The 12,001-nt window shown below is 37.7% G+C and overlaps 1 protein-coding gene across 7 annotated transcripts in view; it reads right to left on the bottom strand.

Annotated features, from left to right (window-relative positions):
- CATSPERE (catsper channel auxiliary subunit epsilon) overlaps positions 1 to 12,001 on the bottom strand; it is a 184,622-nt gene that overhangs the window by 83,398 nt on the left and 89,223 nt on the right. For all 7 annotated transcript variants that reach the window (XR_008501161.2, XM_054478821.2, XM_054478812.1 and 4 more), the window contains one exon: positions 4,684 to 5,176. Coding sequence is in view for 6 of the 7 variants with exons in the window: in XM_054478821.2 (XP_054334796.1) it covers positions 4,684 to 5,176 (493 nt within the window). In the remaining variant the exon portion in view is untranslated. The remainder of the gene's footprint in view (positions 1 to 4,683; positions 5,177 to 12,001) is intronic.

Consider the following 12,001-nt stretch of genomic DNA (forward strand, 5'->3'; position numbering starts at 1 on the left):
GAACCTGAGAGATTTCATATATATATATATATGACTATTTCAAATAAAATTATAAATACATATATATAAATAAATATATAAAAGAATAAAATACTTAGGAATAAATTTGACCAAGAAGGTAAAAAATCTGTACACTGGAAACTATAAGATATTAATGAAGGAAACTGAAGAAACACATATAAATGGAAAGATATCTCATATTCTTAAATTGGAATAATTACTATTGTTAAAATGTCCATAATAATACCACCTTCTATAGACTCTGATTAACAGAGTCAATGTAATCTCTATCAAAATTCCAAGGGCATTTTTCACAGAAATAGAAAAAACAATCCTAAAATTCATATGGAACCATGAAAGACCCTGAGGAGCCAAAGCAATCTTGAAGAAGAACAAAGTTTAAAGCATCATAGTTCCTCATTTCAAACTACATTACAAAGCTATAGCAATCAAAACAGTGTAGTACTTGCTGAAAAATAGACATATAAGCCAAGAGAACAGAGAACCCAGAAGTAAACCCATGCATATATGGCCAACTAATCTTTCTTAATAATGCAAAGAACACAATCCAGATAGAAGAGTCTCTTCAATAAGTGGTGTGGAGAAAAACAGGATATCCACATGCAAAAAAAAAAATTCTTTTATGCTGTAATTAATAAAATTGCTTTCTTACTTTCTCTTTTGTATAGCTTGTTGTTAGTGTATAGAAATGCAACTGATTTTTGTATGTTGATTTTGTAACCTGCAACTTTACTAAATTTATTTGTTCTAACAGTTTGGGGAAAAAAAGAGAAAGAAAAGGAAAAAAGAAGGTATAAAAATTGAAATTGTACTAGTTATTAAAATTAACTCAAAATGGATTAAAAACTTAATGTAATATCTGAAACTCTCAAATTCCTAGAAGAAAACACAATAAACCACCTTGACATTGGTTGATATGGTCTGGATCTGTTTCCCCTCCCAAATTTCATGTTGCATGTTATAACTTCTTCCAGTGTTTTACTTTTAGTCCACCTATCCCCTTATATTTAAAGTGAGCTTCTAAATAAAAATGTATAATTTGGTCTTTAAAAAAAAAAATCCAACCTGACAATCTCTGCCTTTTAATTAGTGGTTTTAGACCATTTAGATTTAATGTAATTATTGTTGTGTTTAGACTGAGTTATACATTTTATTTTCTGTTGTATCCTCAGGGTTTTGTTCCTCTATTTCCCTTTTCTGCCTTCTTTTGGATTTTATAATTTTTTTTCATATTTCATTTTAGTTCATTGAATTTTTTACTCTATCTTGTATAAATTTTTTTAGTGGTTGCTATCAGGGTTACAATACATCCACTTAAATTTATATATATATACTTTTTAGAGAAAGTGTCTCATTCTGTCACCCAACCTAGAGTGTCATGGTGTGATCACAGCTCACTGCAGCCTTGAACTCCTAGGCTCAAGCAACCTTCCCACTTCAGCATTCCAAGTAGCTGGGACTACAGGTGTAGGCCACCTCACCTGATTAACTTTTTAAATTTTTTATTTGTAGAGAACAGGATTTTGCTTTGTTGCCCAGGCTGGTCTCAAACTCCTGGCTTTTAGCAATCCTCCTGCCTTGGCCTCCCAAACTGCTGAGATTACAGGTGTGAACTATTCTACTCAGCCTTATCAGTGCTTTGTAGTCTTCCTTGCAGAGATCTTTCACATCCTTGGTTAAATTTATTCCCAGTTTTTTTGGTAGGTATTGTAAATAGGATTGCCTTCTTGATTTATTTTCCAGCTATTTCATTATTAGTGTATAGAAATGCTGCTGATTTTTGTATGCTGATTTTATATCCTTCAACTTACTGAATTTATCATTTCCAAGAAATTTTTTGTGGAGTCTTTAGGTTTTTCTAAATATAAGATCATATTATCTGCAAAAAGGGACAGTTTGAATTCCTCTTTTCCAATTTAAATGCCTTTTATTTCTTTCTCTTTACTGGTTGCTCTGGCTAGGACCTCCAGTACTAAGCTGAATATGAGTGGTGAGGGTGGGAATCCTTTTCTTGTTTCAGTTCTTACAGGAAAGGCTTTAAACTTTAAACTTATATACTCAGTATGATGTTTAGCTGTGGGTTTATTATATATGGCTTTTATAATTTTGAGGTGTGTTCCTTCTATGCCTAGTTTGATTTTTTTTTTTTTTTTGGGATGGAGTCTCGCTACATCACCAGGCTGGAGTCAGTGGTACAATCTTGGCTCACTATAACCTCCGCCTCCCGGGTTCAAGCAATTCTCCTGCCTCAGCCTCCCAAGTAGCTAGGACTACAGGCGTCCGCCACCACACCCAGCTGATTTTTGTATTTTTAGTAGAGATGGGGTTACACCATATTGGCCAGGCTGGTCTCGAACTCCTGACCTCATGATCTGCCCTCCTCGGCCTCCCAAAGTGCTGGGATTACAGGTGTGAGCCACTGTGCCTGGCCAGTTTGTTGAATTTTTATCATGAAGGGATGTTGAATTTATCACATGCTTTTTCTGTATCTATTGAGAGGATCATATGGTGTTTGTCCTTCATTCTGTGGATGTGATGTAACACACTTATTGATTTGTGTGTGTCAAATTATCCTTACATTGCTGGTGTAAATCCCATGGTGTGTTCTGGTTTTGATGTGCTATTTGATTCAGTTTGCTAGAATTTTTTTTGAGGGTTTTTGTGTTTTATGTGCATCAGGAATATTGGCCTGTAAGTTTTCTTTTTTTGTGTTGTGTTCTTCTCTGGTTTTGGTATCAGGGTAAGGGTGGTCTTGTAGAATGAGTTAGGGATAATTCCCTCCTCTTCAATTTTACAACTTACTAGTTAAAAAAAAAATCCCATTTAAAAATGGGCAAAGGTCATGAATAGATATTTCCCAAAAGATATACAAATGGCCAACAGCTATGTGAAAAAACAGTTAACATCACTAACCATCAGGGAAATGTAAATCAAAACCACAATGAGATATCATTTTACCCTGTTAAATGGCTATTATTGTTATTTTTTATTTTCTAAATTTTGTTTTATTTTTAGAGATGGGGTCTCACCATGTTGGCCAGGCTGGTCTCTAATGCCTAGGCTCAAGTGATCATCCCACCTTGACCTCCCGAAGTGCTGCAACCACAGGTGTGAGCCATCCTGCCCAGCCTGGCAATTGTTAAAATGACAAAAAAATAAAATAAAATAACAGATGCCGGCAAGGAGGCAGAGAAAAGGAAGCTCATATACCCTGTTGGTGGGAATGTAAATTAGTACGACCGCTATGAAAAACAGTATGGAGGTTTCTCAAAAAACTAAATATATAACTACCATACAATCCAGCATTCCCACTACTGGGTATTTATCAAAAGGAAAAGAAATCAGTATATCAAAGGGACACCTGTACTTGCAGGTTTATTGCAACAGTATTCACAATAGCAAAGACATGGAATCAACATAAGTGTACATCAATGGATGAATGGATAAAGAAAATGGGGTATATATACCCAATGGAATACCATCTGGCCATAAAAATAACAAAATCGTGTTGTTTGCAGCAATATGGATGGAACTGGAGGTCATTATTGTAAAGTGAAATAAGCCAGGCACAGAAAGACAAATACTACACGTTCTCACTCATATGTGGAAGGTAAAAACCATGATCTCATGAAAACAGAATGGAATGATAGATATTAGAGTCTGGGAAGGAGAGGGGTGCGTGGGAGGGAGTATAAAGAGAGGCTGGTTAATGGGTACAAATATACAGTTAAATAGAAGAATAAGTTCTAATGTTTTATATCTGACATACAGTTCGATAGAAGAAATAAGTTCTAGTGTTTCTAGTCTGTCTATAGTCAGACCAGGGTATCTACACTTAGCAACTATATATATATATATGTGTGTGTGTGTGTGTGTATGTGTGTGTGTGTGTGTGTGTGTGTGTATATATATATATTTTTTTTTTTTTTTGAGACGGGGTCTCCCTCTGTCGCCCAGGCTGGAGTGCAGTGGCACGATCTCGGCTCACTGCAAGCTCCACCTCCCAGGTTCACATCATTCTCCTGCCTCAGCCTCCCGAGTAGCTGGGACTACAGGCACCCACCACTGCGCCCAGCTAATTTTTTGTATTTTTAGTAGAGACGGGGTTTCACCATGGTCTCCATCTCCTGACGTTGTGATCCGCCCGCCTCGGCCTCCCAAAGTGCTGGGATTACAGGTATGAGCCACCGCACCCGGCCAGCAACAATATTTTTAACATTTCAGAGTAACTAGGAGAGAGGAAATGATACCAACACATAGACACAGTAAACACTGAAGGAGATGGATACCCCGAAGACCCTGACTTGATCATTACACTTTCTGTGCATGTAACAAAAACTCATTATTCATTTTGGGCAGCTCATATAATCTTTGTTTGGGGAAAATAATTTTTGGGTCTTTTGCCCATATCAAGGTAAAACACAGCTCTCATGACTGAACTACATAATAACATACAAGATTAATTTTATTTTTAGTTGTTGGGGGTGTATCTCTACTGTAAAGAGGTCTCTGAGAAGTTGAGTTAGAGTTGTTTACAGCCTTAGGTAAAACAACTGGGCAAAAAGCTGCATAGTAAGTCTGTTTATCACTGAGTAAATGGTATGGTAAATACATTTGTAAAATATAAATATATTTATAAAATATAAAATATCTTTTACTGACCTTGAATAAATAATTGACCCAACACCATTTTCTTGATGAAATGCCAGTAATTCCACCATCAGGAAGATTTACAGTTCCTCCCAGTCTTATAAATCCATGAAAACTGTTTATGTAAAGAACACCATTTATAAGAAAAACGGTTCCATCCCGCGATAAGATCACATCAGCCACACTCCGTCTTTCATCATTACTCAGAATGTCTGGAGGCACTTGGATTCTGGTCCAGGATTTGAATGAATCAGTTGTTTGAAAGGTCTCCATATCAGTTACCAAAACAACAGATGCAAATACACAAGCATCCCAGGATGCCATTAATTGACTACCACGTGGTGAGGAGATTGGTAAATAACCAGGAATTTCAGGTATGGTCGACAAAGGAAAAGTCAACAGAATAAGAAAATCTGCAATAAAGCAATCTTGAAAAGTAACTTGGTTTCCTCTAATCTCCTTTAGTGCATCATCTTTTGTCATTGGTACTACAATACGCCAGGTCCTAAGAAGAGAAAGAAAAAAGAGAATAAAATGATCTCTTCCTCATCTGATCCATCTTGTACAGTTTATATCTATCATCTTTAAAACATTTTTAATTTTTATCATACAAATCTGGATAAGACAAATAATATTAAAATGCAACTACTGCCACATTGTTTTTGTCATTCTTCACTCTGGTCTCAAAGGAAAACAATCTTGACTCTTGCAGCTGTTTCTGTCTCTGTATTCTCAAGTAAAGATTTTTTTTTTTTTTTTGGAGACGGAGTGTCTCTCTGTCACCCAGGCTGGAGTGCAGTGGTGCGATCTGGGCTCACTGCAAGCTCTACCTCTTGGGTTCATGCCATTCTCCTGCCTCAACCTCCCGAGTAGCTGGGATTACAGGCACCCACCACCACGCCTGGCTAATTCTTTGTATTTTTAGTAGAGATGGGGTTTCACTGTGTTAGCCAGGATGGTCTCAATCTCCTGACCTTGTGATCCGCCCGCCTCGGCCTCCCAAAGTGCTGGGATTACAGGCGTGAGCCACCGTGCCCGGCCTCAAGTAAAGATTCTTATATGCTCTTTCTTAATACATAATTTTTATACGTTATCTATTACCTTCTTTTTTCTCTTTTATTACTGCTGCTTGTGGAGCAGGGCTAACTCCTAGGCAGTGTACCCAGAGCCAGCCCTATTGCCTTCTTATATGGCAGGTGAAGATGTATCTCTCATGTACCATGCCTACTTATACATCTTCTCTCCATCTCTCAAATTAGTTATATTAACTTTTTAAATGAATAGAGTGTTTATATTGTTTAGATTTACTGTGTAAATATTGCTTACTATTGAACCAGTTCTACTATGAGTATGTTTTCTTCTCTCTACATACATACATATACATAAATTTTCCTGGAGTTAATACTTGTTTTGTTTAAAATTTTTGGTTAGTTTTCCAGTAGGTAGTTAAAATAGCATTTTATAATATTTTCCATGTGATAAATGCAGAGATAATCCAGTACTTGTTTCCTGGGGTTTCCCTTCATTACCGTCTCTCTTAGCCGCCATTTATAGGATCTCATGCTTTGATCTTTTCTGTTATGCTAAAGCACATTCTTTAGCACCTTCCTGGGAAAGGATATATAAACATACATTCTTTGAGACCCTGAATATCTGAAAAGAGCTTTATTTTACACACCTGATGAATAACAGGTTAGGGAGAGGGCATTTTCTCCAGTCCTTTGATAATCAGAATCACTAATGAGAAAGTCAGGTGATAGATTGACTTTTATTATTTAAATGGTTGTCCTTCTGTAAGTTTTTGGGATCTTTCTTTTTTCTTGCTAATCTAAAATTTGACAGGACAGAGTCTATCTTTTGAAGTGGGAACATGGAGTAATTTATAAAAGCAAACACTCTGATATATCTTAGAAGTACTGAACATTTCTGAGCAGAGTTTCTCAGCTGGACAATCCAAATGACAGCAGGCTGAAAGATATTCAGTCAGCGCTGCTTGAGTCACTCATTTTCTTAATGAATACATACTTGGGTTGGTGATGATAACACTGTGCCCACTCAGCAGGACCCAGGTGAAGGGGACCTCAAGTTAGGGCAGTTGTAGAACTGTCACCAAACCTCTTATGCCTTAAACCATGCCAAAAAGGAACTCAGTGTAATTTCCACTTTTTGCAAGCCACATTGGTTCCAAATACAATTTCTTAAATCACAATATCATTTTGCTACATTGTCCACTGGTTATATAATAACCTCACATATGCAGTCACCTTGTAACTAGATATTTATGACTGTTTTGTTTGAATGGACAATTGGTTATCTACAGGCATAAATAGGACGGGACAGGGCAAACTGCTCTTTTTCAATTTTCCTTATCAATCATTTTGTTTCAAATTTTAATTTTTAAAATTGTGACTATACACTTTTCAGAAATTTTTTGGCTTTCCACTGTATAGCATCTTAGTATATATAGTCTCTTTATTTTTGTGAAGATGCTATTCATATTAGTAAGAGTTCTCCAGAGAATAGAATAGGATATATAGAAATAGACAGAGATTTATTATGAGTGGTTGCCTTTCACATGATTATGGAAGCTGAGAAGTCCCATGATTTGCTGTCTACTAGATTGGAGGCCCAGTAAAGCCAGTGGTGTAGTTCCAGTCCAAGTCCAAAGGTGTGAGAACCAGGAGAACCAATAGAGTGAGTCTCAGTCTCAGTCCAGAGACCCCAAAACTCGGGTGCCAATGGTGTGAGTCCTGGTCCAAGTGTGAAGGCTTGAGAAGCACGAATGCCAATGACTGAGTGCAGGAGAAGATGGGATGTTGCAACTCAAGAAGACAGCGTGGATTTGCTCTTCTTCTGCCCTTTTGTCCTTTTCAAGCCCTCAATGGACTGCATGATGCCCAACCACACTGGGGAGGGTTATCTTCTTTTACTCAGTCTACCAATTCAAGTGCTAATCTCTTCCAGAAATACTCTCACAGACACACCCAGAAATAATGTTTTACCAGCTATCTGGGCATCCCCTAGCCCAGTAAAGTTGATGCATACAACTAACCATTACAAGTCCATTCCTTGTCAACTTGGCACCCATAAGCATCTCAAAGTATCTCCAAATAAAGACAATAACAAGGTCATAATTCTACCTAACATGGTACAACTATCCTGCACAACAACTGAAAATGCACTACTCTCTTCTCCAGAAGAGGAGGTTAAAGTCCTTGAGTGATGTTTGCTCTTCTCCCAATATTCTGTAACTTAAATTATATGGTAAAAAGTTAACAATACTTAAATACAAAGTTAATACATGTTATGTTACACAATAAGGGGATAAGAGAGGAAGGAAAACAAATATATTTGTTTAATATATGTATATATATGTATATGTGTGTGTATATATGTATATATGTGTGTATATATGTATATATATATGTATATATATGTGTATATATATATACACACACACAAATGTATTCTTAACAAAATAAGGAGGAAATACTCATGACAATTACATTCCTCATTTATGTAACTGGTTATGTGGTTATAGGCAGGTATTTATAGCTGACTTCCTCTGCTACCCATTCTGTATTACTTTTGCCTTCTGTAAAAACCTCAGCTGGTCTTGGTTCTTTACCGGAGGGATAGCTCATATCTCCATTCCTAAAGTGTCTGGGCCATTTGTAGTCTTGGCTGGAATGGGTTCTTATAGTTTTCCATTGGCCTTAATCACAGAGCATGGTAATACTAGGAGATGCATAAGGTATCTCCTGTATTTCAGACATAGTCTGCCTTATCTCCATTGTGGAATAGTAGTCCAATTTCCCCTCGGTAGTCTGGATAAATCACTCCAGCAAATACAGTATCTCCTGTCTTTGCCTGTTGACTCAGAGCCATGAGGAGCCCAAAGTGGTGAGGTGGTAGGCCAGCAGAGCATAAAGTCCTGGTAACAGGAGGCAAAAATTTGCTAATAGGTCTCTAGGGATAATAGTGAGTGGTGCCACTCCCATTTCCACCCCGACTCCTGGAGTTGAGAATCCTGGCAATCAGAAAAACAACACCATATATTAGGCATGATTCAGAGCATATATAGCCTTCTGGGGAACCTTGCTCAGCCGTTCAAGGTATTGCCACCTGGGGTCACTGTAACTGAGTTTTCAAAAGACCATTTCACTATTCTATCATGCCAGCTGGAGAACATGGTAAGACCAGTGAATTCCAGGAGCATGGATCCAGTGCTGTCTTCTCTTGCTTTGAAAAGAAATGCTGTGTGAAATACCATGAGAGTGGATAAGATATTCTGTAAGGCCACGGATGATAATTATGGCAGAAGGATTATGTGTAGGGAAGACAAATTCATATCCAAAGTAAGCGTCTATTCCAGTAAGAACAAAACACTGCACTTCCATGATGGAAATGGTTCAGTGTAGTCAGCCTGCCACCAGGTAGCTGGCTAATCACCACACAGAATGGTGTCATATTGGGGGTCCACTGTTCATATCTGCTGCTGGCAGACTGGGTACTCAGAGATGGCCATAGCCAGGTCAGCCTTGGAGAGTGGAAGTCCATGTTGCTGAGCCCATGAATAACCTCAATTTCTGCTACCATGGCTACTTTCTTTCATGCGTGCATTGGGTGATGACAATGGTGGCTGGAGAAACAGGCTGACTGGTATCCACAGAATGGGTCATCCTATCCATTTAATTGTTAAATCTTCATCTGCTGACATCACTCTTTAGTGATCATTCACATGGGATACAAATATCTTCACAATTTTCGCACATTCAGAAAGGTTTATCTGCATACCTCTTCCCCATATTTATTTGTCACCAATTTTCCAATCATGTTCTTTTGAAGTACCTAATCATCCAGCTAAACCATTGGCTGCAGCCCATGAATTGGTATATAATAGCATGTCTGGTCACTTCTTCTTCTTCCATCCCTTTACTTTCAGTTAACGTGTGTCCTCACGGGTGAAGTAGCAGCTTGTAATTGGGTCTTATTTTTCAGTCCAATCAGCCATTCTATGTCTTTTGAGAATTTAATCCACTTACATTCAATGTAATTCTACTTCCATTTTAAAATTGTTTTTTAGTTGTTTTATAGATCCTTTCTTCCTGTTTTACTATCTTTCTTTTGGCTAAGAGATTTTCTCTAGTAGTATGATTTTATTCCTTCCCTTTTATTTTTGTGAATCTATTACAGGTTTTTGCTTTGTGGTTACCATGATGAGGCTTACACATAACATCTTATAGTTATAATAAGTTATTTTGAGCTAATAACAACTTAGATTGAAATTTTTCTATATTTTACTCTACTCTTCGTCACAATTTACAATTTACGTCTTTTTATATTGCATATACCTTAACAAATTATTGTGGTTATTATTTTTAATAGTTTTGGCTTTTAACCTTTATACAGTAAGTGATTTACAAACCATCATTACAGTATTAGAATATTCTAAATTTGACTTATTTTTGCCACTGGTTTTATACTTTCAGATGTTTTCATATTACTCATTAGCATCCTTTTCTTTCAGCTCGATGCACTCCTTTTAGTATTTCTTGTAAGACAGGTCTAGTGGTGATAAACTCCCTCAGATTTTGTTTGCCTGTGAAAATCTTCATTTTTGAAGGATGGCCTGCCGAGCACAGTATTCTTGGTTGGCATTTTTTTTTATTTAGCACTTTGAATATGAATATATCATCCCATTCCCTTCTTGCCTGTAAGACTTCTGCTGAGAAGTCTGATGCTAGGTGTATTGGAACTCTCTTATATGTTATTTGCTTCTTTTCTCTTGCTGCTTTCAGGATCCTCTCTTTGTCTTTCATCTTTGACAATTTGATTACAATAAGTCTTGGGGTAGTCTTATTTGGATTGAATCTGACTGATGACCTTTCATCTTTATGTACCTGGATAATTATAATTTTCTGCAGGTTTCAAAAGTTTCCTATTTCTTTAAATAAACTTTCTATCCCACTATATTTCTCTACTCCCTCTTAAACCCCAATGACTTAAGCATTTGCTGTTTTGATGCTGTTCCATAAATCCCACTGGCTTTCTTCATACCTTTCATTCTTTTTTACCATCATAACTGTATATTTTCAAGTAATCTGTCTTCAGGTTCACAGATATTTTCTTCTCCTTGATCAACTGGCTGTTGATGCTCTCTATTGCATTTTTCACTTTGTTCACTTATTTTTAAGCACTTGCATTTTTGTTTGATTAAAAAAATCAATCTCTGTTAAATTTATCATTCTGATCATGTATTGTTTCCTCATTTTGTTGAACTGTTTCTCTGTATTTTCTTGAAGTGCACTGAGCTTCCTTAAAACAGTTATGTTGAATTATGTGTCAGACAGTTCATACATCTCTATCTCTTTAGGGCCAGTCACTGGCACTTTATTTTGTCCATTTGGGGACACCATATTTCCCTGATTTTTCTTGATCTTTCTGGTCATGCATTGATATCTGTGCATTGAAGTAGTAGGTATTTATTCCCATCTTCACAGTACAGTTTTGTCTGGGGAAACAATTCAACAGTAAGCCTGTCCAGAGATTCTAGGTGGGTCAGCTGGTGTGGCCCATAAACCTATGACCATGGCAGCCACTGAAACACTGGGGGGCACCTTAAGCCCAGGACCATCACAGCTGGTACAGCACCAAGCTGGAAACCCTTGGCCACAGAAGATGGTGTAGTGATGGGGTGCATCTGAAGTCCACAGCCTCTAAGATCTGCCTGCTGCTGAGGTTTCTCCAAAACCCAAGGCCTCTGTAGTCAGCTGGCAGTGATGCAGGCCAGAGATTAAGTCAACTTCCCTTAGCATTCTGCTTCAGGGGTGCCCAGAAAGGGGCTATGTTCCTGTAGCTGTCCACTTTTTGGTGCTGCTGCATAGCATGCAAAGCCATCTGTAAACCAGGCCCAAATCTTCTTTTCCTCTGTTAACTCATTGTAGGGAATGCCCCATGAGACCATAGGTGCAAATGGGGAGAAAGAAGACAGTGTAGCAGCAGTAGGAGCCATGCGAATTTGGGCCACCTCCCCTAAAATTTACTTGTCACTTGAGGGCCTGTTAGGGCCCGATCATTTATATACCACTTCAATCTGATAATGGAGTACTGTGTTGCCGTGCATGTCCAACATTATGACTCACTGGGTCAAGTAACACTCAGTTCATGACGGACAGCTAGGGTTGCATGGTAACTTGTTGGCCCATGATCAAGCATTCGGTCTCTGCTAAAACCCAATAGTAGGCCAAGAATTGTCTCCTAAAAGGAGAGTAGTTATCCAAGGATGATGAAAGGGCCTTTCTCCAAAATCCAAAAGGAGTGTGGTTCA

The sequence above is a fragment of the Pongo pygmaeus genome, chromosome 1 (assembly GCF_028885625.2).
Source record: "Pongo pygmaeus isolate AG05252 chromosome 1, NHGRI_mPonPyg2-v2.0_pri, whole genome shotgun sequence".
NCBI lineage: Eukaryota > Metazoa > Chordata > Mammalia > Primates > Hominidae > Pongo > Pongo pygmaeus.